Source organism: Patiria miniata, unplaced genomic scaffold (assembly GCF_015706575.1).
Source record: "Patiria miniata isolate m_02_andy unplaced genomic scaffold, ASM1570657v1 HiC_scaffold_3, whole genome shotgun sequence".
In the NCBI taxonomy this organism is placed as follows: domain Eukaryota; kingdom Metazoa; phylum Echinodermata; class Asteroidea; order Valvatida; family Asterinidae; genus Patiria; species Patiria miniata.
In genome coordinates this window covers 7,162,592-7,187,000 of record NW_024037069.1, presented here as the reverse complement: position 1 = coordinate 7,187,000, position 24,409 = coordinate 7,162,592, and the positions used below count along the sequence as shown (strand labels likewise).

The following is a 24,409-nucleotide window of genomic DNA, read 5'->3' as shown; positions in this document are numbered from 1 at the left end:
GAAAACTGTCTTAATGTCAGCCAAGTCTTCGTGAACAATTACACATTGTTTAATCCGACTAAAAAAGGGACATTCAATCTGGACACTTGGACAGAACACTATACATTATTAACTTACATTAGTCTTTCAGAAATCGAAGCAGTACTGTACAGCCCCAACTATTTCAAATATAATCCTTTGATGACGGCGACTTCTTCGGAGCCTCCTCGTTGATAGTACTGGTGGCCTATTACAAGTTATTTAGACACTGTTGCCTGTGGCACAATTCCATCAAATGGTGCAAACTAGGTCTCAAGCAGTCCAACCAAGTCACCCTAGGTTTCCTGCCCATCTTTCAAAGCAAAGTTGCCTGAAACTTCCGGCCGCTCCTTGCAAGAATATTACAAGACATCCCTTGCCTGGCCACCTGTCCAGCCATTATAGCAAGTCTTCAAAATTCTTTTAGTCTCCCCACGGGACCTTCTAGCTGTATGACTGCACTAGACCCCCAATCTTGCTTTCCCCTCTTCGTAGCTCCCCTGTGATTCGCCGGCACTTAGTACTGTGCACTCTTTTCTGGAGATGGGGGAGATAGGAAAAAACGACCTGATGGGGTCTGATGTCATAAGCCATCTGATGTTAGTGCTGCAGATCGAGTATTGTGTTGGTGCATGCGACAGCGGAATGTTGTATTTAGGCCCTAGTTGTAGGCCTCCAGGATGTAGGTGGCAGCATCCCTGTATTTTAAGTACCATGGTCTCCAAAAGGTGTGGTCATATTCTCTCCAGAAGGTGTTGCCCTATGTTGTGTTTTCGCATACAGCCTAACCTCAGTCTATTGAAAATGAGAATCTGAGCATTCAGTTCTGCATAATTAGCGGACCCTTAACTTCTGCCAACTCTGTTTTCTGCATGAGACTATTGCAACTCCTCCTCTCCCTGCTATGCCGGTACATCCATTCTCAGAAGCATAAACACATCCTCAAGACTGATCTCACCAGGAGCCATACTTACTGTTCTGCTTTATAATTCAGACTATCACAAGTCCTATACATATGTATCTCATTTGGTCAATTACCAATAACAACAGGTCTAACTGATGGCCAGAAGTGTGAACTTGGTATGATAGAGGCAGTCTACAACGTGACATGTCATGATCTTTCACATGGGCTCTCTTACTCAGGGCAGATTATCAAGAACTCAGGATTGCATGGGGACGCAGGACACAGGATTAAGGAGCAAGCACTCTGTAGTGATGACCTGTCCAGGCATAGCTAAGGCAATACTGGTTTGAAATGGTGCCATCTATTGTTCAGACAATCCGTCTCGGGGCAGTTACTTTGAATAGCAGCAGCTTGCACCATGCTTTCGCCATGGAAGGGGCTCCTGTGAGTGTATGGTGACCGCTCGCTATTCCGAAGGTTCAATAGTCTTAAGTTTCGTTGATCCGAAGGTTCGATAGTCCGAAGCTTCGTTAATCCGAATGTTCATTAGTCCATTGTTGGTTAGTCCAAAAACTTGATTGGTCCTAAGTGTTCATTAGTCCGCAATTCGAAAGTTCGATAGTCCGACTTGACAGCATCGAACTTTATTGTCAATTTGGACAAATGAATCTGGTGTGCTTTCGGATTAATGAACCTTCGGACTAATTAACCTTTCATTTTGACTTTCGAACCTTCTGACTTTATCATCAAAATTAAATGCTTGAATTAACTAACCTTATTTCATTTTCTGACTATAATGAACCCCGGTACGGGAATTTTTTCGGACTTTTTAACATTCAGACTATCGAGTGCCGGTGTAGCGTGAATATCCGACTCCATGAAATGTGGACTCATTGGTAGTACTGCGCACGCGTGAGTACGATACTATGCTATTTTTAGGATCGTTTCGGGAGAGTGACCTGTAACGTGCGAGGGATCAACCAATAATAGGGAAACAGGGGTCCGATTATCATAGGAGTCGGATTTTCATGTGACACCGGTACCACGAGGGTACACCGCGTACTGAAGCACTCATTATTGCAAGTGCGGGAATTCAGGCGCTGGGCCATCGTGGCCTAAGTATTCTGCTCAGTTTTGAATTTAGCTACAATATGTTAAAAAGTACCATTGTATGTGTTAATGTACATGTACATGCCCTCCTATTTGGTGTTGATTATTTTATGAAGTGTTAATTGTGTCCATGTCCTTTAATATGTTCCTGCGCAGGCTACAAAGAACTAGTAAGGATTACCCATGTTTAACCCAATACAAGAACTGTGGAATCCCTCGCCCTGCCCCCCCCCTTCTCCCAATAATTGTGCCTTTTAAAATATCGTCCACAGCCTTAATGAAACTAAATATTATGCCGATGTGATGTACACAAGGGGACACTTTATTTTACAAAATTCGGACCTATCGTTATTGCGAAATGTCAATTTCAAACGCAGGGTATCGTAAAATGGTAAGTTTTTCATTGAATATGTATAGGATAAAGGGATAATTTTTAATGTGAATTATAAACAAAGATAATTACAGAATGCTTTGTTCTATTGAACTGAGACTCTACACATGTTCTTAGCAGTGTTATCTTCACAAGAATACCAAATTGAATCAAATCTGTCATGGCACGGCCAAGATCTTAGAGTGGGGGGTTGGATCCGCCCCCTTTTATCACGTCCCCACACAATGGCCGACATAATGGCGTCGGAAAAAAATGGAAATATTGGTTTTTGGATTCAGTAGGTCATAACGTTTTCAAAAATGTATAGTTTTGCTAATCCCCATAAAACCCCAACGAAAATACATTGTGAACCTGACTAAAACACGCACATGAATTGAAAATGTCTGCGCCCGGGACGGCTTCAAAGCGTCTCCGCGCGCAGAATGAGGAGTTAGCGCTCTAGTTATTTAATATAGCTCTGTGGTCAATATGCAAAGTCTACTGTGTGACTTTTTGCCCTTCACCGACGTTTTTAAACACAGTATGTTACCTCCCGAGTGAAAGTTGGAAAAAATCACTCGGGTGGGACTCGAACCCACGACCTCCTGCTATTTAGTGCAGATGTCTTACCACTCGACCACCGAGCTAACGGGATCGGTTGGCCGGTTCGAATCTGATGTACATAGCAGCGGGTACCGCATAAACTATTATAAGATGGAATTTTTGCGTCGGGGTGAAATAAATCAAATTAGGTTTATTTTTGCCCTTCACCGACTCGGGAGGTAACACACTGAGTATACAGAGTTAAAAACGTCGGTGAAGGGCAAAACAAACCTTGATTTATTTCACCCCGACGCAAAAATTCCATCTTATTATAGAGTTCTTGTCAATCTCTAAAACAAGAGAAAACCAGTCAGTAATTTGTTTTAAAATATTTGGTTCACCACAGTTACAACTTACACTGAGTGTACGTCAACTTAGCGAGTTCACCAACCGTTCAGGGAACTGTTAAAAAGACCTTGAGTTTCAACACCCGGAAACGAAACCCAAAAATACTTGAACCAGGTCTTGGTTAGCCTTTAGTCAAGTCCCACGCGCCTATACCCGGACCATCCGGACACGTAACGTACCCCGGATGCTGGCACGTAAAAAGACTAGCACGAGCGGCGAAGCCGCGAGGGCCTTTACTATCTCGTGGAACTAATCACGTATTCATTAATTCACGTAATATAAATCAAGCAATATAAACCAATCATCTAACGGTGGTTTGCGGTTACCAGCAACAGCACCCGCGCCGTGGCGCGCGTGCTGTCTGGCGCCAGACGACGGCTGATTTACGTTAGTAATACTGCATTTTCATTGGTTAATTCACAACGGGTAATGCATTATGCATGTTCACCACTTTGGTAGACAAATGTAAAGAAAAACATAAGCGTTCTCCACGAGATGGTAAAGGTAAAGGCCCTCGCGGCTTCGCCGCTCGTGCTAGTCGTTTGACGTGCCAGCATCCGGGGTGCGTCACGTGTCCGGGTAAGCGCGTGGGACTTGACTATAAAAGGCTAGGTCTTGGTAAAAACTCAGCTACGGCAACTTAACAAATGATCGTTCGCCCATGAAGAAACTTTTCTATTTAACATGTGTTTCTATCAATATGTGTACACCGTACTGCACGGCGCACCCTATCGACATTAGATTGTTGCCACTCTTGGTGTGTTCATGCTGATGTGGCTATATATGGGCTGGGCGGTAGAGTGATTTAACAAACATGAAGAACCTTCATTGGAGTGCCGACATCAGCATCAGTCACTAAACTTTTGCTCTTTAAACTGAGCAAAGGGATGTTGAGGAGAATCACGTCGCACTCCTGAGATCGCCTAAACTCTAAAACTAGCTGCTCTGCGCCTAACCCATTTAGCACGGTTACTTGTGGCGGTTAACACAATTGTCACATCAAGCTCTGTTATAGATGTGACTGCTCTCGTATAATCCAATATTTCTAACTGTCACAGACTATTTCCTGAGTGCTAGTGATTCAACCTACACTATCAGGTACGTTTGATATCTTGAATTTATAACTTTTCCCCACAGCTCAAAACAGTCGTCATACAGTCATTGGTTATTCCACAGTCTAGTAGAATATAAATTATTTATGAGGAAGAACGAATGGGGAATCGCAGGCGTATACTAAATGTGGAATTCTACAACGTTTTGCACTTAGAGGGCCAGCGGTAAACAGATGGACTCATGGGCGTCGCGAGGGGGGGGGGAGGCAAGGGGGGGCACTCCCCCCCCCCTGGAAAACGAAAAACAAAGGAAAAAGAAAAAAAAGAAAGAAAAAAGAGGTGCGAAACCATATTGCTGTTAATTTGAGGGGGGGGGGGGAGGGCAAATGCTCCCCTGCTCAAGTTCGGAAAAATGATAAATTGAGATTATAATGAAAAAGTTAAGGAATTTTTTGGGAAAATTTTGCTTTGCCACCCCCCTGGAAAAAATCCCGGTGACGCCCATGGATGGACTGTACGAACCTGCTTTCAGTCAAAAGATATCAATATGCCCTAAGGGTTACATTTAAGATTTAATCTGTAAAGAAAATCAACGAAAAGAGGTCAATCTTAATTGACAAAAAGGACGACCACATTTCGTTTTAATATCCAGCTTAAAGACATTTGTAATCTCAAACCTTCAAGATATTTTTTAGACTAAATGACCAAATGCTTCGGAATAATTTTTCTTAATTTCACGTGCTAGCCAGCATTGTAAAAATGTTCATGAAAGTCACGTGACATTAAACTTTTTATGTTTAACATTTTATATTTGATGGATTTTTGATATTTCACAGGCAAACTTTTCTGGGAAAAAAACCACAAAAGCCCCATTCGAACAAAATCCATGTCTTAAAGGTGTTGCTACCCTTGTTAATGGTTATCCACCATTAATATTGTTGCAGCTTGATATTTTTGGTAAGGCCCACGCGGTAGTAGATCCGGGTTGCTGAACAATCGGAGAACCGAGTATGACATTAACTATCCACTTCCATGTTAACCAGAAATTAATGTGAATTCCCAACCAATATTTCTAAAAGACGAGAAACAGCCAACTGCCTTTGTCATTCTTCTCTCCACAAAAGTGGAAAAAGTTGTGTGTTTTTTCTTGGAAAGATACAAATACAAATAAATGAAATCGACAGTCCAGTCCTATTTTGGCATCTTTTTTGTCTCTTCAGTCATAAAAGTATTTTATTTTCACCCTTTTGTATATTTTTCAGGTTATCGAACGAAGAATCGAAGATCCGATCTGGACATTCGTTTCATATTAAACGAGAAATCGACTTTGTGCAAAACCAATAGTTACAGCGTTTGTGAAAAAAAAATCATTTAGGAATAAGGAGAACAATCTTTTATCTGTAAATCTTTTCATTTATTGTATGGATTCCCTTACTGTATGGTAAACTTTGGTATTTTTTTATTAAATTCTTTTTACAGCCTGTGACTATAGACTTTTCTCCAAGACCCACCGCATTGTAAAAAAAGGTGCATTGCCATCTCAAACATCCTCCGTGAACTGAAGATCATGGACTCTTGTAGGAGACACTCCACCCTCCCGTGGGCAATTGCTCTGACTTGGAGCATCATCTGCGTAAATGTTTTTACCACATCAGCTGAGTGGCACGGAGACCTGTCAGACTATGAGTTGGCCAGCTTTGACAATCCCGATATTTTGGATAAAACTCAAAGACGTGCATCAAAGTTCAATCATTTTGCATTGAGTGACCATGGTGATGTGTATGTTGGAGCTGTCAATTGTTTGTACAGGTTGAACAGTGGTTTGGCAGAGATACAGAATGTATCAACCTGTGATGACAGCAGGCCAGATATGCCCTGCCATGATACAAATAACTACAACAAGATACTGATAGTTGACAATACTCAACCAAACAGTTTGATAACCTGTGGCGGTGTGTATGAGGGTATTTGTCAGTTACGGCAGTTGCAAGATATCAGTAACGTGATGATGGAGTCGGTTCCCTACGTTGCTGGGTTTGAGGATGCATCAACCGTTAGTCTGATTGCTCCGGGGCAAAACAGTGTATCGGTGCTTTTTGTTGCCGTTACGTATACTGGTGAAAATATTAACGAACGAGGAATCTTTCCAGTAATTGCAAGAAGAGCCCTGGAACATTATCAATTTTTATCGCAAAAGGAATTTAGGGATGCCGTATTTTTCATGAGCTATGCCAAAGTGGAACAGTTTTGCATAAAGTACGTTTCAGCATTTGCCTACAGTGGATTCACATACTTTGTTACCTTCCAGAAGGAGGATTTGAATTCCGCCCAATTTGTTACTAAGATGAGCAGAGTATGTCAAAGCGGTCCAAACCTAGACGCCTACACAGAAATTACCCTACAGTGCAGTGGATCCGATGGCAGTGTGTACAGCTTGGTGCAAGCAGCTCACTTTGGACCAGCAGGACCTGATCTAGCGGCATCATTGGGTCTCCATGCAGACGACCAGGTGCTGTATGCTGTGTTCGCCAAGAACCAAGGAGCTCCGGGTACCAGTCATGTACCCATCGATCACTCAGCATTGTGTGTGTACAGGATGACGGATATCTTGGCTGCCTTCAAAGCAGCAGTCACAGGCTGTATAAAGAATGGAAATGCCTTCTCTGTTGACTATTTGGAGGGTTCTTTTTGCAGTAGTTTCGGGGTGAGTACAGAAGCATATTTGAAATGATGTTGGCATTTCTGTAATGAGATTCAAAGATAAATTCCCCGTGCTGTTTCGAGTTTCACCTCGAAAAGTGGATTTGTTTTTCCCAATTTTATTTTCCTAGCAGTATAATGTGTGTCACTTTAAATGACACATTTTAACTTAAAAATCCACCAACGTTTAGATGCTCCTTTTTGTTCTCACATGATTCTATTTTCACGTAACATCCTTATACTTATTGTTCACTCTATGGGAACAACTGGAGATGAAACACAATGAGTAGCTTAATTACTCGTGATAAAATAAGGAAATGTTAAATCGTTTATATCCTTGAAGATATGGTAAAAGAACTCAAATCATGAAAAATGAAGGAACGTGAGTCATTGAATATGCCTCAGATTCAAAAATAAAAAGCAATTATTTGGCTGGTAAGTCATTCCAGCACGAGACCCAAAACTCCTTTAAATAAGTTTAAACGTACCACAAAGTATGGAGCAATTATCATACTGAGAAAAATAATTGGTCCAATCAGCAGTTCTAACGAATGACAAAAGCACTGAGAAGCATTATGACTATGAATAGTGAGGGTGTTATAACACAAATATATCTTTTCTACCGGGAAACGAATGCCCAAATACTTCAACTATAATGCTCTATGCTAATATGAAGATATTATTCACTTTTGAGTACGATGGCTGAAAAGTTTGTAAGGCACATCAACAAAACAGAATCGCTGATCCGCAAATACCCCTGGGTATGTTATCTTTTCCCCAGGCCGGCTACGATCTGTACTGTAATTGTAGCTAATCGACATCCCTGGTCTGATCATTGCCGGTAACGGGTGGGTTTGTCGGTTTTTCAATGTAAGCTCTGCACGCCATCGCAGTAGGCTAAATAACTTTCAGAGCAATTATCAAACTGATTTACTTTTCAACTGAGGATCAATATTAATGAAACAGATCAAATTTCTTGACTTTTATTGGGGAAAGGGGAGTTATGTCGGATTTTCTATGGACACTTGAGACTCAACTGCATGGGGCTCCAAAATTCATGGTGGTGCAAAAAGAAGGAAACCCAATTTTGACAGGAATTTTAACCTTAACTTATTTGAACTGGTTTTTGTTTATAATGTAGCATAAAGTATAGCTCTTGAACCATACATGGTGAAAAAAATCTTTTAAAAATCGCAAGAATAGTGTTATTATGCTAAATTGAATACAAGTCACCAAAATCACCGTTGTCACGTGAAGGTCTAGTGTAGTGGGTTTTTTTGGTCTTTAATCAGGTTTCGGAACTCAGTCAAGCGGATGCATTGGAATAAAGCCGTCTGTGGACAAACAGGTTTTGCACATACTATTTTTTAAATACCCTATCTCAGACAAAATATGCATTTGCTATAATTTTTTTCCTCACTTTCGTTTAAAGATCAATATTTTAATGCCACTAAATTGAATTTTTGAAATATGCTCAACAAGTAGGTGAAAATTGCTGTCACGTTCTTTTTGACTCGCCCTGTATGTATTACAAATAAGCCGTTATTGCAATATTAATTTATTTTCTATGTTCACGTAGCTGCACATTCTGAAAGTAAAATTGAGTCCAGATTTTCAGAATAGTTTTCAGAGATTTATTTTCAAACCAACGATTTGGAAGATGAAACCCTATGAAATTTAAATTTAAAAATACGTCAGGTTGAAGAAGTTGATGGAGAATTTCCATTTTACTTGTCCAAAACGTGACCGTGCAAGTGAAAATTTCATATATGCGTGCATTGGAAGGCCCAAATTCAAACTTCGATAATTTCTGTGAAATAGAAAAATGTGAATCACTAAATGCCACATTTTGCTCATCATTCGTGTAGGGAATTGGCCTTCATTATTAACCAAAACAGCGCGTCCAGACAGAATGGTTTTGTTGGGGATTTTACCCTTTTTGTGACTTATATACCATTCATAATTGTATTGACCGCATGCGGTGCGTTAGTAATTGAAAGAAAGGTCCGGATAATCCGACCCTTATTCTCAACGAGTTGCAGAATGTTATAAAAGTCACAGCTTTCCAATCGGTGTTACTTTGGAGGCCCCTAAATATGTTAAAACAATACATAGCAAACCTGTTATGTCAAGTCAAGTCCCCTTCGTCCCGAAACTCCACCTCATTTTAAGGCTGAACCTTTTAAAAAAACTTTTGCAGAATATATGCAACCATAACAATTTAAATGGGTTCAAAGTTGTGTGTTAGGTTGAACAAGAAAACCTTGTTTGCAATCTTCTGGCTGATATATATCAATGTGATATAAACACGCTAAAGCACTCATTCTCGTTTCATCAACGACTCTCCTTGAACTCCCCGGATTTGTGTGTCGTTGATAATTGCAAATTACCCCCGTTGAACCAAGCTATTGCTTAACTGAGACATCGAGTAGAGGTCTGTTTAATTATTCTTCTTGTTTATACTTTCGTTATAGATTGACATTCTGGATCGCTATTTCTGCATACCCGTGACCAATGATGCATCTCAAACGCCATTATTCAAGTACGCAAAGGGCATAGCCCCCGTTCCATCCACGGCAATTCTAGAGCTGCCTGGTACTCTCATGTCATCAATCATAACCACTATAGAAGTCAACCACACCATCGCTTTAATCGGGACATCGAGTGGAGATCTACTCAAGGTAAATTACCCCTACTCGATTAAGAAGTATGCATGACTGATGTCGTCGTAGAGCCTAATAAGCTGTACTGTGCAGCAGCAATTTTATTTTCAAACATTTTGTTTACATCACTTGCACTCAAGTATTTGGTTTATACTGTTACGATGCATATCACGATTCTCGAAAGTTATTGTTTTAAAATAAAATAAAAAATATCGGCTAGTTTTGGTCTCTCTTAATAAATCGGCTTGCATGAACGGCGGTGCTTAAACAAACACTCCAGGCAAGCAGTGCCTGGTTGCCCATGTAATTTCCCCACATCCGTGTCAAATCTTCTTAACTCTCTATGTAGGTGTAAATAGATGTATTTAGGTCGTATTTGTCATCTTGTTATAAGGTTCATATGGAAAGTAACACTGCCAGCCGACTTTATGAACGCATTAGTGTTGATACCAGTCCAGTTCTGCCAGATGTCAAGGTTAATGAGACAGCACGTGTACTATTTCTCTTGACGGAACAAAAGGTAAGCGCATACCTAACCTGCCTAGGAGGACTGCTGTTAACTGAGTAATTGCTATCTCTGCTCCATTAAGCTTCGCCCGTGTGCTTCGCATTAGCAGAAAAAGAAAAGTCAAAAGCTAAGCTGACAAGCACATGTGGGTTTTTTAAACAGCAACTAGATTTCCAGTCATTTATGAAAAGCCACAGAAACACGGTGCTTTGTGTATTATTAATAACAACGAAAAGCATAGCAAATTTGGCCAAATTCACAAAATAAACATTGTTCCTTTGCTTCGTAAACTAAAAACCAGATTCAAGATGGTAAGGAAAAAAACAAGTTTCCTAATGAAATCAAATACTTTTTTTCTCATCATTAAGATTGTAAAAAAAAAAATTGTTTTACACTTTAGTTGATGAAGCTTCGCGTGGAGAATTGTAGCCAGTACACTACATGCCAAACGTGTATTGGGACTGATGCAGGGAATAATGGAGACCCATATTGTGGATGGTGCACTCTGGAACGAAGGTAAGTCACACGGGATGTCTCCAAAGTGTGTGAATGGGTCGTTCGAGAAGTTGTAAAAACGGTAGTCTATCACCACTCAGACGGGGTGCAACAACCCCCAACAATTAGATCTGATCCATTAATAATGTTGGTAATATTATAGGTTGTGTACTCTGGAATGGATTGAAGTAAGTTATTGGGAGAGTTCCTACAGCTGGTCAGTTAAGTTGTTGATTGTGTCAGTGCAAGAACTTCCTTTTTATTTTTATGACTAATATAGAGTTCGTTCCTTATATAGAATAAGGAGCTTATTCATTGCATGGGTGTCCAATGTTATTTGTACGTGAAAGAAACTTCGTATGATTCATCAAATTCTATGGTGACTTAATGTTGTTTCTCAATAAAATCTAGAAAGTAGAGCATTTCATGTTTTTCAATTTTGGTTTTTGTTTGGTGATTGTCGACTACCAAGCTATCCTGGTCATGTGATAACATTGAATTCTTGCCTAGATGTACGAGATATTCCGACTGTCCATCACCTGATGTATCTACTCGATGGTTGGCCTACAATGCTGCTCAGTGCATTAATATTACCGATGTAGCTCCCTATGATAACCTACCAATTACAGTCACTGAGCAACAGGTGAGCTAGAGCCAGATGCATTGAAATTACATCTAATACTCACATCCTTATAGGAACAAAACTGAAACATGCTTAAACTTAAACACTTACTTCAAAGTGCAGATTTGTTATGGACATATCCAGATAGGCCTATAGGTATGCGGAAATATTTTCATCAATGGGACGCCTATACATGTTTAGTTCAAGCGACGCCTATAGTTCAATCATATAAGGCATAATCATTTTGCCTCCTTAATTGAAATTAGTAAATATTGTATGCAACTGATTTTCTGTATTCTTAATGAATTTTGGCTTTGTACAGAGACCTGATGTGTATTTGATGTCAAACATCTTTATTATTTTTTAAAATTTGTGACTCTCTAAGAAAATATTTTATCATGCGTCGGAATGATTCAGAATGTCGTGCTTCATGTACTATACCTGTCACTCATTCTCATTCATTTGGAGCTCACCCATGTATTTCAACTTCGTCTATAGTATCCCTGATTAATGGAGCTAGCTCGTGGAGTTCATTGAATATTAATGAAATTAATATTAGTATTTAAAAATATATTTGTTACTTTCACTTTTAGATCACCCTGACTGTGCAGCAGTTACCTGATCTAGGGACAGGCCAGAGTTATGAATGTCATTTTGGGTCATTCGAATCTCCAGCTACGAAGAATGGTGAAGTACTAGAGTGTACGTCACCTCCTAGTGATGGGATACCTGCCATTCCACAAGGAGGCAAGTGCAATAAGAGACACCCATATGAATTTATTCAGGGCAAAAATGTACAGAGCAAACATTCAAAAAGTTGACCAGTAGTTTCCGTCTTGTCCATTCTAGAATGAACCTATGCTTGTGAACCAGCGTGTCGTTTTTCATTCAATCGCATTATTGGGCTAATCATAAGGATATCAACAGAGAAATGTGTTCATAGGCAGTACAATATGATACAATGACATGCTGTCTGTTAGCATGAAAATGATATCTGCATTTGGTTCCCACAAAAATCGATTTAAATACACGCTAATTTTTGTGATTGTCTGTTTCAACTCATAAACGAGGTGATTTTGTTCTTATTTTTTTGCTAAGATGATGCAGTACACGTAGATTTGGGTGTCGAATCATCTGAAACTTCAGTTCAATTCATAGACACCGACTTCTACTTCTATGAGTGTTCAACGCACACTTCGTGAGTATTCGCGTATACCCTATTAATCAGCTGTATTTAAAATTGAATAGTTTGTTTTAATGCATATCCCCCCTCAGTACATTTGCCTGTGATATTTTGAATCGATGAATAATGAAATTTTCTTGGGTTGTTTACGTAGCTGTGTATCCTGCGTTGGTAGTCGCTGGGCCTGTGATTGGTGCGTGTTTGAGAACAGATGTACTCATGAAAGCTCCACATGCACACGTGCTAATGAAATCATCATTACTGGAGATAACGTGAGAACAAAAGTATAAGAGCTCAGCCAATACAAATTTTGAAAAGAAAAAAAACCTTTTATTTTGCTTAAATCTGTTGATTGTAGAATCATATATGTCGACTATTCGGTAAATACGTATTTTGTGCATTAGTTATTGAAAACGACACTAATTGTCATGTACTCCTCCCATTAAACACCCGTGGAAGTATCTGAAATTATATTTTTATTTCAGAATTTAGCTAATGTCTTTCAGATGTCTGTTGATCATTTCATATATATTTGTGTATTTTGGGGTTCAGGCAATGACATAGTTTGTTGTTTGTTGGCGTTTACCTACAGAATTCAACCGCCTCTGCAGTCAAGGAACCTGAGTTTTGCCCTCAGCTGCTTAACCAGACTGCTGAGGTGCTGCTTCCTAATGACATTATGAGGAACATCACTGTCATGACTACAAACCTGCCAGACGAAGCTGAGGTTAGTTTATTAATGGCTGGGGAAAAACAATGCCAGTCTGTAAGTGATGTCCACGTTAAGCTCCGTCTATCAGAACATTCCCATGTCAATGCCTGTTAGTGAAATTTTTCATAATTTCTCTGAGTCCAGTTACCACTTTGCTTAATTTTTTTCTCGAAGAAAATTACAATTTCCCCTTGAGATACTTTATGAAATAGTTTGCTAAATGCTATTGGTCTAGATATCTGACCTTCTTTATGACATTCAATGCAAAGTGAATTGCGAAGTTATCATTTATTGTTTGATAACAAGACCTTTTGGATCGTATGCACTTGAGGTGGGCCCGCCAGTTTGCAAATGCTCCATGCATCCTATATAATCATATATACTGTTATCAATGTAAACATTGCATGTGCTTAGATATAGGTTAATGTTGTTTGAAGGATAAGCTGCAATTGTCCTTTGGTGGCATGCAATTCATTATGCATGTCTACATTATATCGGTTAACCTTTATTGGATTTGCTGAATAACTGCATTAAAAATGTTGGCGTTGCATTGTCAAGTATTGAGCTTTTAAAGAACGCTGTTTACTTTATAAGACCTTCACTGAAGTCTATGAAACGCAGATATGATGGGGGTAATACTGCCGAGTAAATCTCAAATTTACTCTTCCCTGTCTCACTTAACTTTGTAGATCAATATTAGTCGTTACACCCTTTGTGTTTTTCCCATGTGCAGATTTCTAGCTATCAGTGCAGCTTAGATATAGAGGGATCACCTCAGGCTGTTAATGCAGATCGCAATGGAGATAGGATCACATGCCAAGATAAGGCTGTAAGTTAAATTCCAACTTATTTTGTGACTAAGATTGCTATGTGGTTTTTTTTATAAGAATGAAAGTTATCACTTATTATGCATACTGGCCAGACACAAAGTTGATGTTTTGAGCTTCATGTATTAACAGGTGATTGTTTGCTTGCCTTCAACAGTACACTTACCTCTCCAATGATGAACCAGAGATGGAAGTGAAACTGTCTGTTTCATGGACTGACAAAAGCGGTGTTGCGCACATCCTAGATGACATACATGGATTTGATGGTAAGGAATAAGGACCGATAGATAATAATTTGAGGAGATTTACGATTTCGTCAGTCTAAAATGTTTATTCATAGTTATATTATTATCCAATGAAATCGTCTTCTGTCACAATTGAATTCACAATTCTGCTGATGAGTGCCTTATGGTACAAAACAGTCTGTCCAGAAGAGAGATCTGCCAAAGTTTGATTAGCTCGTATTCGGATTTTTTTGCATAATTATATTATTATATATAATATGAGATTATTTCCAAAAGTCAGTATCGAATTTAAGAATACAATAAAGCGAAAATGACGTTGGTTTAATATTCTTTAAGTTCAGAACCGTGCAAATTACCTTCTTTTGAAATGGATATATCGCGTTTTTAAAATAAACTCTTCATATGCTTTTCATTGTTTGTTATCAACAGTTTTGCATTGGAGTTTGTTCTTTAAAATGTGGAGTTGAAAGCCATGACATTATCTTGTATTCTGCTCATATCAAACAGTTACATTGTACAAGTGTAAAATCCAGAAGCCAGACTGCAGCCGTTGTGTTACAGCCCGCTCAGCCCTCGATTGTGTTTGGTGTGGTGCCATGCCGAGCGAGTCTGGTGTTTGCAAACTGAATGAAGTTTGCAGTGAAAATAGGGTGACTTTGGATAATGGATTGAACTGCCCTGATCCAGTTCTGAGTGAGGTAAGTAATATACAACTCTCCAGTTGAATATTATTCGCTTTGAAGTATCTTGAATATTTTTTTTATGAATATTCCAGGCGAGGATACTTGTCAACATGTTTGTAATCATCCATAGTTCTTACAAAGTATCAAAGATTACTGTCACCAAATGAAGTACATCTCGTATCCATTTGACGTGCCTTTTTGACAAAATGAAAAAAAAGGAATTTCATTCCCGTGCAAGATGAAAAAACAACAACCATTTTTATGACTGCATAAACAAAGGCGTAATACCCACTATATAAAGTAGGTCGATATGGATGACTGCATATAAGCCGCTAAGTTGAACAAATTATCTTTCAAGAGCATTTACCAATGCATCTTTACTAATAATGAGTTGTAATGAAATACATTATTCCGTGATATTTGTACTTTTGTGTGTTATGTTATTATTGTTTCCAAAATCACGCATTAGGTATTTCCCTTGACTGGGCCCATTGAAGGCAACACAGTCATAGATGTGATGGGAACTGATATCGGTCGGAGATTGAGTGATGTTGTGAGGGTGATGGTTGGCGATCAACCATGTGATCTGGCTGGATTAAACTCAGACTACCAAATTGGAGCAAGGTAGGGTCAAATCATACTTCATGCAAGGACATTACCTTGTACTTTTTATTCAAGCTTTGACTTATGTTCAGCTATTCAGTTTTTCGTCTTTTTGTTCACATTTTAAAAATCTTTCTATTGAACAATTTCATCGATATATTGCTCTCTGTCAGTAATAATACGTTTTTTTTCCTCTTTATTTGTAGGCAATGTCGGTGTGCCCTGCTTAAAAATTATTCGAATTTCTAATCAAATGTTTATTGTATTTTTGTCCCTACAGAATTCTCAATTCACAATCTAGTTAACATCGGAATGTGTGCCATGTTGTTGAACATTGTCAAATCTTAAAAGTATACATTTTGTGCTTAACATGTTAATGTTATTATTTTCCAGAGTCGATGAAGTTAAGGAGTTTTGCTCAACCTCCATATATTTCAAATTCATATATCATTTTACGTTTCAGTGTCAGCTGCCGAACGAGAGCAGAGAGTAAAGGAGATGAGTTGGTTACTTTGACAGTCACGGGTGCAGATGGTACAATGCAGTACAGCTCAGGAACGGTCAACTTTAGCTTCACAGTAAGTCACGTCCTGCATCAGTTTTCCTTATACATTGAGATAACCCCTTAGAAATCTGCCTGACATTGGAACAAGCGTCCAGGAAAAGGTTCATATTTACTGTTATCATACAATATCTACTGTTTTTATACAATGTTTTTCGTTACCAGGACCCAACAATTACAGTATTCCAACCCAGCCTCGGCCCAGAAGCCGGTGGGACGGCAGTTAGTGTGAATGGTACAGCTCTCAACACAGGACGCAATATTAAAGCGTTCATCGGCGACAATCCTTGCATCATAACAAGGTACTGTGTCTCTGTCGTAATACACATCATTATTCAAATTGTTGCGCATACGGCAAAAATCGGAGCATTGTCTAATTTTCCCCTCTGGAATGACATTTATTGAAGCATTCATTGGAAACAAATAACGGTGTTTTGTACGATCATTATTAATTCAGGAAAAAGAGGGATCTCCCCAACATTGGTACAATATCTAGTTTCAACAAAATCATTTAGACTTCTATCAAGCTTTAGTTGCTTAAATTTTCCTTTCCCACCTTTGTGGAACGGCTTGTGTTAGTTATATATTTTATTATAAAAATCTACTTTATCCTGTTCTGTAGAATTGCTCTAAATTCGTCCAATTTCCAATTACCTTGAAAAACAATTGCTATACATCCATCCAGTATTAAGGAGCATCATACACAGAGATGAATTCACGTTTATGTCTCTGCAGAAAACTCTGCATGGCCTCTGTCTCAAGTGATTTTTTTCGTTCCCAAATTGTAAAGCAAACCGGTTGAATCCATGCTAGAATGCACAACCACTGCTGGCCAAGTTGGATATCAAGGTGTTGTGAAAGTCTCCTTCGATGGGGCCATGAGAACCTCATCAGATATGTACACGTACGCTGAGAATCCTACCATTACTGAGGTGTCTCCTCTGAAAAGCATCGTTTCGTAAGTCTACATGATTTTTTTGGCTTCATCTGTTTTACCATGATGGGCTATTTTGTATAGCTTTATGGTATAGCTTTTTTGGTATATACTTCAATTTGTATCGACCACATTATTTCTACCTAATTTGTATTACAGCCTGTATTGTCCAATGAAAATGTCTGTGTTTTAAAAATATTTTTAAACAGAAACAACAAAATGAGGGTAATAGTAAAATGTTATGTTTCTATTGTTAGAAACGCTTTCAAGTAGCAAGCTTGCAACCAAGTTTATGCATGGCTGTTTTCAGAAGCACACTAATACAAATCTTCTTATTACTGAAGACTACTGTTATTTGAATGAACAGTGAAATGTTATGGCTGATTCTAAACTTTAAAATGTAATTTGCTGAAAATGTCTGAAGGTGAACACGTGCGTGCATTTCTAAATTGTTTAAATTAATGTTACACCTACCAGTATCTTTCAGTGTAGAATGTTTTTCCAGTATTTGTTATCGGTGTTTTAATTGTCAGGGGTGGTCGAAATTTGACGGTTACTGGGACTTTTCTAACCACAAGTAGAAACCGTCAAATCGTTGTCACTAATGGAAACGGTAATCGTAAAGTGGAGGTGAGAAATGTGTTTTGATCTCTGCATAAATGATTTTATATCTGCCCTATCCCTGCTCAACCTCCCCTTAACCACCGATCTCTATCTACTTGCTCCACTATTGCAACATATATCATTAGGAAGCTTTTTAAATCCTTTATTTTTTAAATTTTGTTTAGTTACCGCGAACGACCACTTTTAATGTGAAAATGGCAATAATTGTACAATGTAAAGTGTGACAGCCATTACATCATGAAACACTCACATTTCTGTTTTGAAGTAAGAACAAAGAGAGGTACCATATTGTCAACCAGAGCTAATGCTGACCAGAATTGTCAACTGATGACGTCTTTATTTTGCAGGAATGTGAAGTTAAATCTGCAACAGAGATGTTGTGCTTGTCTCCTAACATAACAGACTTTGTCAGAGATCAATGAAACATTTGGCTTCATCATGGATGGGGTCACTCATCTGTTGGCATGGTCTGAGGATAACGATGTCCACCTGGAGTACTTTGAGGATCCAGTGATCTTAAAAAGGAAACTTTTTAAAACTTCTATATTGCTGAGTTACCGTGAACGACCACTTTAAATGTGAAAATGGCAAAAAGTGTACTATGTAAAGTGTGGCAGCCATTACATCATTAAAAACATTCCTGTTTTAAAGTAGAAACAAAGAGAGGTGGCATTGCAACCGGAGCTAATGCTGTACAGAATTGTCAACTGAATATTGCGGGTCTTTATTTTGCAGGAATGTCAAGGTGAATCTGCAACAGAGATGCGGTGCCCGTCTCCAAACATAAGAGACCTCGACACGAGCAATGTAAAGTTGACCTTTGGCTTCATCATGGATGGGGTCACTCAACTGTTGACATGGTTTCAGGATAACGATGCCAACTTGGAGTACTTTGAGGATCCAGTGTATAACAAATTTGAAGATGGTATGAAGGACAAAGAAGGAGAAACCTTAAAAATCACGGTTGGTATGCGTGTCTTATTCTTTGTGCCTATCCTTTTCATTGTTGTGTTCTTTTCTATCTGTAGATATGGGGCCTGTCGGTAAAACTGCACGAAGCACACTTATACAGTGCTGTGCATTTCACCTCTAATATGTGACTAAAGATACATTCAAGTTGATATCTCTTCCTCCTGAATCAAGTGGATCTTCCCAAAATACAGTAGGCCTATCTTGGTAACTCTTGCTGAGTTACAAAACTTCATAAGCTCAGATCAGTCATTGCAAGCGCAAATCTAGATGTGAGTGATGTGAAATAACAGTTAAGGTCCTTTTTTTTTTTTTAACATCAGTCCCCATACGGTATGTATAGGGGTACATGAACATGAGAAGAAAAAGAAGAAAGTCTTACGTGTCATACAGGTTATAACCTTTTGTTTTTAAAAAAAAAATCATTTGTCACAACCGAAAAGATTAAATCTGTCCAAAATATACCAATCCAGATACCTCTAATTTTCCTTTAAAATCAATTGAACTTGAACCACCTGTGGATGCTTTAACAGGGCGAGCGGATTGACAGCGCCATCACAGAGGGAGAAATCATCGTGACGATCGGAGTAGAGAGCTGTCCCATTAGCCTGTTCACTGGGACAACACTCGTATGTGAATTGCCCGATGAGGCACCAGCAGCCAGTGACTACATGGGAGAGGATTCTGGGAAAGGTCTGCCTGTGGTATGGGTAAGTTAGGGGCGGATTTGAATCAGAGGGTGGGGAGAGGTAGCTGTCAAGTGCTCTTTTCTTCCAATTGTTTTCCTTATTTTGATGCCCCGGGGGGGGGGCTTATCCGTTTCGGTAATTTTTAATTGTGCTAATTTCATATTGTCCTTAAAAACATCTCAAAGAAATGAAGTTTTTCTGCAATTTTTCCAATAAATCTTAAGTACAACTTTGTAAATGTAATGTTCCTTTTCAGGTTTTGTTCAATTGTTTCGACATTATGAAGGGTTAATCAATTAAAGAAATTGAATCATAATTTCTCCGGTGATATTAATATGCCTTATGCATGGCAGAATTTTATAATAATTATGCGGTCATTACATTCCCGAAATCGGAAGAGAAGACCGCTTGGCTGTAAAATGACCAAGAAAACCGGCTCATCTAGGATTGAATATTATTAAGGTTTATACAGTGTTCCTCAGATTGTGTGAACATCAGTTTACTCAATCCGAAAGCAACAACATCACCAGATTTCTATCAGTTCTCCCCAAACCGTAATTACTCTATACTTTTCCATCACTGTTGATTGTTTCTTCAAAAGTAATTTTGATAACGTTGACATTAACTAGTTGGTTAAGTCCATGTGATTTGTTGAAAAGTTTATCATTTCATTTGCGTTATTCCATAGGTTCGTCACAATAATTTAAAATGCAAGTTGGGCTACTTGGTTTATCCCACGGTGCCACTTGTCGCTATACTTGTACCGAGTTTGACCATCCTACTCTCCATGGCGATACTGCTCGCTGCTACCTTCGTGTATTGCAGACAATTGCGAAGGAAGCGCACCCACAACCGAAGACTATTGGGCAGGATAGTGGCGATTCATCTCGGTAAGTGCTGATGGCAAGAGGTGACTTGAGTAAACTCGAATATTATACTCCTGAATGCCAAAAAAGGTGCACAAAACTGCGGCAAAGGGATATTCTCACTCTACCTAGGAATGTGCTCTTAAAATCACTCGATCTCAAGATGGCGAAATAGTAAACATCCTGAAACCCTTTCAAACTTAATATCCATTTATTCTTCATCACTTGTGTCTAACGGCTACTTATCAATTCTTTTTTTCAAACATAATTATGATAGTTTAGAAAAAAAATTAAACAGGACGTAGCTGCACATCTCCGTATTAAATTATGATATATATAATTCTAAAAAAAATCAACTCAAGATGGCTGCTAACGGGCAGCCGGTTTTGATGGTAAAATACATGGAAAAAGAATTCCAATGGCAACCTCCTTAATTGACTGTAAATTGTAAACTCGTGGACAGAATGAAACAAATTCCTCAACAAATATAAATATAAAACTCTTTTGTCAAGATTGTGCTTGTCATTTTAGACAACTTTGAATCTTGTGTAGCATGCAAAGGTTGTTTTGTCTGTTGATTTGTAAGCCTGAACGTGCTCGTAAACTTACCACTATATTACGTTATTTACTGTTAATGTGGCATTGTATCTCTTTTTTTTCAGAAATTGACTCCCATGTCAAAAGACGCAGGTGGTATAGATCCCAGAAACAGTCGGAATCTGCTCAGCCAAAACAAAAGCGCATTGTCCTGAACAACAAGGTCAGCTTCGTTCCCGACGACATTCATATCGACTTCAGCCAACTGGAATTGGGGGAAACTCTCGGACAAGGTAGTGATTTTGTACGAGAAAACAATGAACGTTTCATGAGTTCAAAGTGTAAGCTGTTATTTTACCTGAGAAGGAGAGGCCTACATAAAGTTCAGGGGCTGTGTGCAAACTGTTATTGAAACGCATTTTCACGTTTCGACCTTTAGGAAATTATTTTAGTCGCTCGGTCTGTCAGTAAGTCGGTAGGTCGGTTGGTCTGCCATCTGGCTATAGTTCTTCGGTACTAGCAAATGATAATCAGTATAGATGAGTATAATACACTTAACCAAAATTTACAGGTGCATTTGGACGTGTACTGAAAGCTGTTCTACACAACACGTCAGGGGAAGATCAAATTGTAGCAGTGAAGACAGTGCAAGGTTGGTGATGAGAATGTCGGCCATTTGTAAGAGATGTTTGCTATGACAGTGTAGATTCGAAACGGAGCATTGGAAAGTTGTTCCTCGGTTAAAAAAGGGCCCATTTCAAAATGGTATGCATTTTAATCTTGAGTATACTTGTTGCTGATTAGATTTGCAGAAGAGGTGTTGGATGACCTTATTCCGAGAAAGAGGAACTTCTAACAACATTAATCAATGTGCGTCTTGAATGAAAGAAGCGAAAGAGTCTTTTTATTAAAAAATTGCGAATTGTGGGTTGTAAAATGTTAGATGAGACTTGAGGCATTGCAGGTGGACATGATCAATGAATGGGAGGTTTGCGGTAACACCATGTGAACGATATCTTTTTGTGAGTTGTGTGTATGAGAAGAACCATTGGTTTATCTACGTTTCGAACAGTATGCTCTATTCGTCGTCAGGAGACACTTGTACAATTTTCTTGAACTGAAAGGAATTACATTGTTGTCCGGTGTCACTGGGTTATTGCATTTCTGTGATGATGAAAATAAGTTAAAAAATACATGTTCCTGTTTTTGTGTACTAGCTTGGCCACATGTTAGCTGGGCGTGCCAGTTATCACATGTAAATGCCTTACTTTTGCTTCTACAAATGTATATAGACACCTCGGACACGAAAAATGTGGTGAAGTTCCTGGAGGAAAGCCTGATCATGAAAACCTTCGACCATGTCAACGTACTGGGGCTTCTGGGGTTGACCTTTGACGCTGACGAAAAACCCTTGATGGTGATACCCTTCATGGCAAACGGTGACCTCAAGACATATCTGGTCAAGAAGAAACAGGTATGTAGTCAAGAGCGATCAATGTCGATAATAAGTGGTGGAAGGTTTGATAAATGAATTGGTAATGAGTGGCATGCGTTTGGAACTCACTTAATGGTGATTTTGGTAGATGTTGTTACGTTTTATAATTAATAGTTCACCCACGAGATTTATTAAACAAAATGCTGTCCCATTTCGTAAACAGTATGTCATGTGTTTTGTTCTGAGTGTGGTATTTATTTATTCATTGGAGGTTTTTACTTTTAATTTAGACCTTGGCGACATCTCTGCTGATGAGGTTTGCCTCACATGCCGCACTTGGTATGAGTTACTTGGCTCAGCACAAGTTTGTCCACAGAGATCTTGCGGCCAGAAATTGCATGTAAGTGTATCCTCTCTTCTATATCATCTGGGGCTTTTACACATGTCTTTATATGTGTGTTTGAGTAAAAGCAAAATGAATGTTACCAGAAATCGGTCAGCTGTTTCATCGAAAATAATTTTAATGCACCAGAGATACCAGGGGACATGCATTCATTGAATTAACTCCAGAGTTCGAATTAATGGTATTGCAATTCTTAAATGATGTGACCTCAAAGTAAGATCAACGTTTAACAACCTCATTAGGGTGGATAGCGATCTTCTGGTGAAGATAGCGGATTTTGGACTGTCCCGTGACATGCACGAATCGGATTACTACACAAGCGGCGATGCCCAGGCTAAGCTGCCTATCAAATGGATGGCTCCCGAGTCCATGGAACGTCGAGTGTACAACGCCAGGACTGACGTGGTATGCAATTAGGTCCATCTTTGATTGGAATGTTAGGTGATGTTTAGATAAAGATCTGAAGGGAAAGAAAGTGGCGCAAATCTCTTTGCGTTGTGTGGAACTATCCATCAAAGAGAAACTACATGAACTTCGGTGCCCAGTCATGAAACTTCAATTTATTAATCATTTACATCGGATATGTTTTCAAGGCGCCTGACCCTCATTAGCTGGAGTATTTCGTCTTAAGACGCCCACCTCCAACTAATTTCTAAGTTAAATTACTTATGAACGTTGTCTATTCCATTTGACACAAGATCTCATTAAACAGTTCAATAAAGACTCAAATACAAATGTATAGTTCGGTCAATCTTCGTTAATCTTGGCTACCCTTTCCAGCTAGCTCATGTAAAGTGTTCGGTAGCTCAATTGAACAGGCATCATAAGAATGGTCTCTTACATTGAAAAATATTTGTCTTCTTTGGTTTTCTACAGTGGTCATACGGTGTGCTCCTGTGGGAGATTTTCAGTAAGGGTGCAAGACCGTATCCAGGAATACCCCTCCAAGATGTGTATATTTTCTTGAAGAGTGGTCAACGCATGGATGCTCCCAAGAACTGCCCGCCAGAAATGTATGTTCAAACAGCGGTCACCATTACCTTTAAATAATAACACATATAATGCCGTTTTAACTTCTGTAAAAGTATGCACGATTCTTTTATATTTTACTCAAATTTTTCTGAAGGTGAAGGGATCTTAATGCATTTTTTTTTACCCCAAAGGTTTTACATAATTGAAGTAGGAATAACACTCTCTAGTTGTGAGAAACAGTGTAGAGTGTTTTGTTTGGGGTTTCAAATAAAAAAAGGGAAACTCAATTCTCAAACATTTTTCTCAAAAATGGAGGGTCAATGTGCTTGAGTAATCAGTAATGATGGAAAGTGTATTGTCAGGGGTTTCAAGTAAAAATGCAAACAGAATTTGATACGATCAAGCATGCAGCATCTAATGATTCTTGTTACATTTGCTGACTGATACAGCTACGGCATAATGGTACGTTGCTGGCAGGACAACCCCAAGTCACGTTGCACCTTTGTCGAAGTTGCAAACGAGCTGGAAGAACTGTTGGAGGGAGACCGTGACTACGTAGCAGCTTCTAGTGCGGGTGTGGTTGGTAAGCGACCCATCGAACATCGCGAAGAACCTGGTGTCACAGACGACAGCTATCTGGTCCCGATGCAGCAGGAGACCGCCTTTGGTGCTGACGGCCCGTGTAGTGACGGAGAAACCAGCGGGAGCCATGCAAACGCCGCCCGTGATCCCTTGGATTATGTCAATAAAATTGTCATTAGATAAGTGACGT

At 39.1% G+C, this 24,409-nt stretch overlaps 1 protein-coding gene and 1 non-coding gene across 2 annotated transcripts; one reads left to right on the top strand and one right to left on the bottom strand.

Moving 5' to 3' along the window:
- Positions 1-2,976: 2,976 nt before the first annotated feature.
- Positions 2,977-3,049, bottom strand: Trnal-uaa. The gene has a single exon. It is a non-coding gene; the product is annotated as a tRNA-Leu (tRNA).
- A 2,923-nt stretch (positions 3,050-5,972) lies between these two features.
- Positions 5,973-24,402, top strand: LOC119738539 (plexin-B-like). Its single transcript, XM_038213445.1, has 28 exons — positions 5,973-7,109; positions 9,580-9,786; positions 10,163-10,288; positions 10,677-10,792; positions 11,282-11,414; positions 11,987-12,140; positions 12,492-12,591; positions 12,731-12,848; positions 13,193-13,303; positions 14,022-14,117; positions 14,273-14,381; positions 14,868-15,058; positions 15,513-15,667; positions 16,110-16,224; positions 16,374-16,510; positions 16,999-17,166; positions 17,676-17,772; positions 18,169-18,276; positions 18,502-18,729; positions 19,269-19,445; positions 20,113-20,314; positions 20,953-21,120; positions 21,399-21,479; positions 22,120-22,301; positions 22,553-22,662; positions 22,908-23,070; positions 23,542-23,678; positions 24,087-24,402. Exons 1-28 carry the CDS (start codon positions 5,973-5,975, stop codon positions 24,400-24,402), a joined length of 5,142 nt encoding a protein of 1,713 aa, XP_038069373.1.
- Positions 24,403-24,409: the final 7 nt, after the last annotated feature.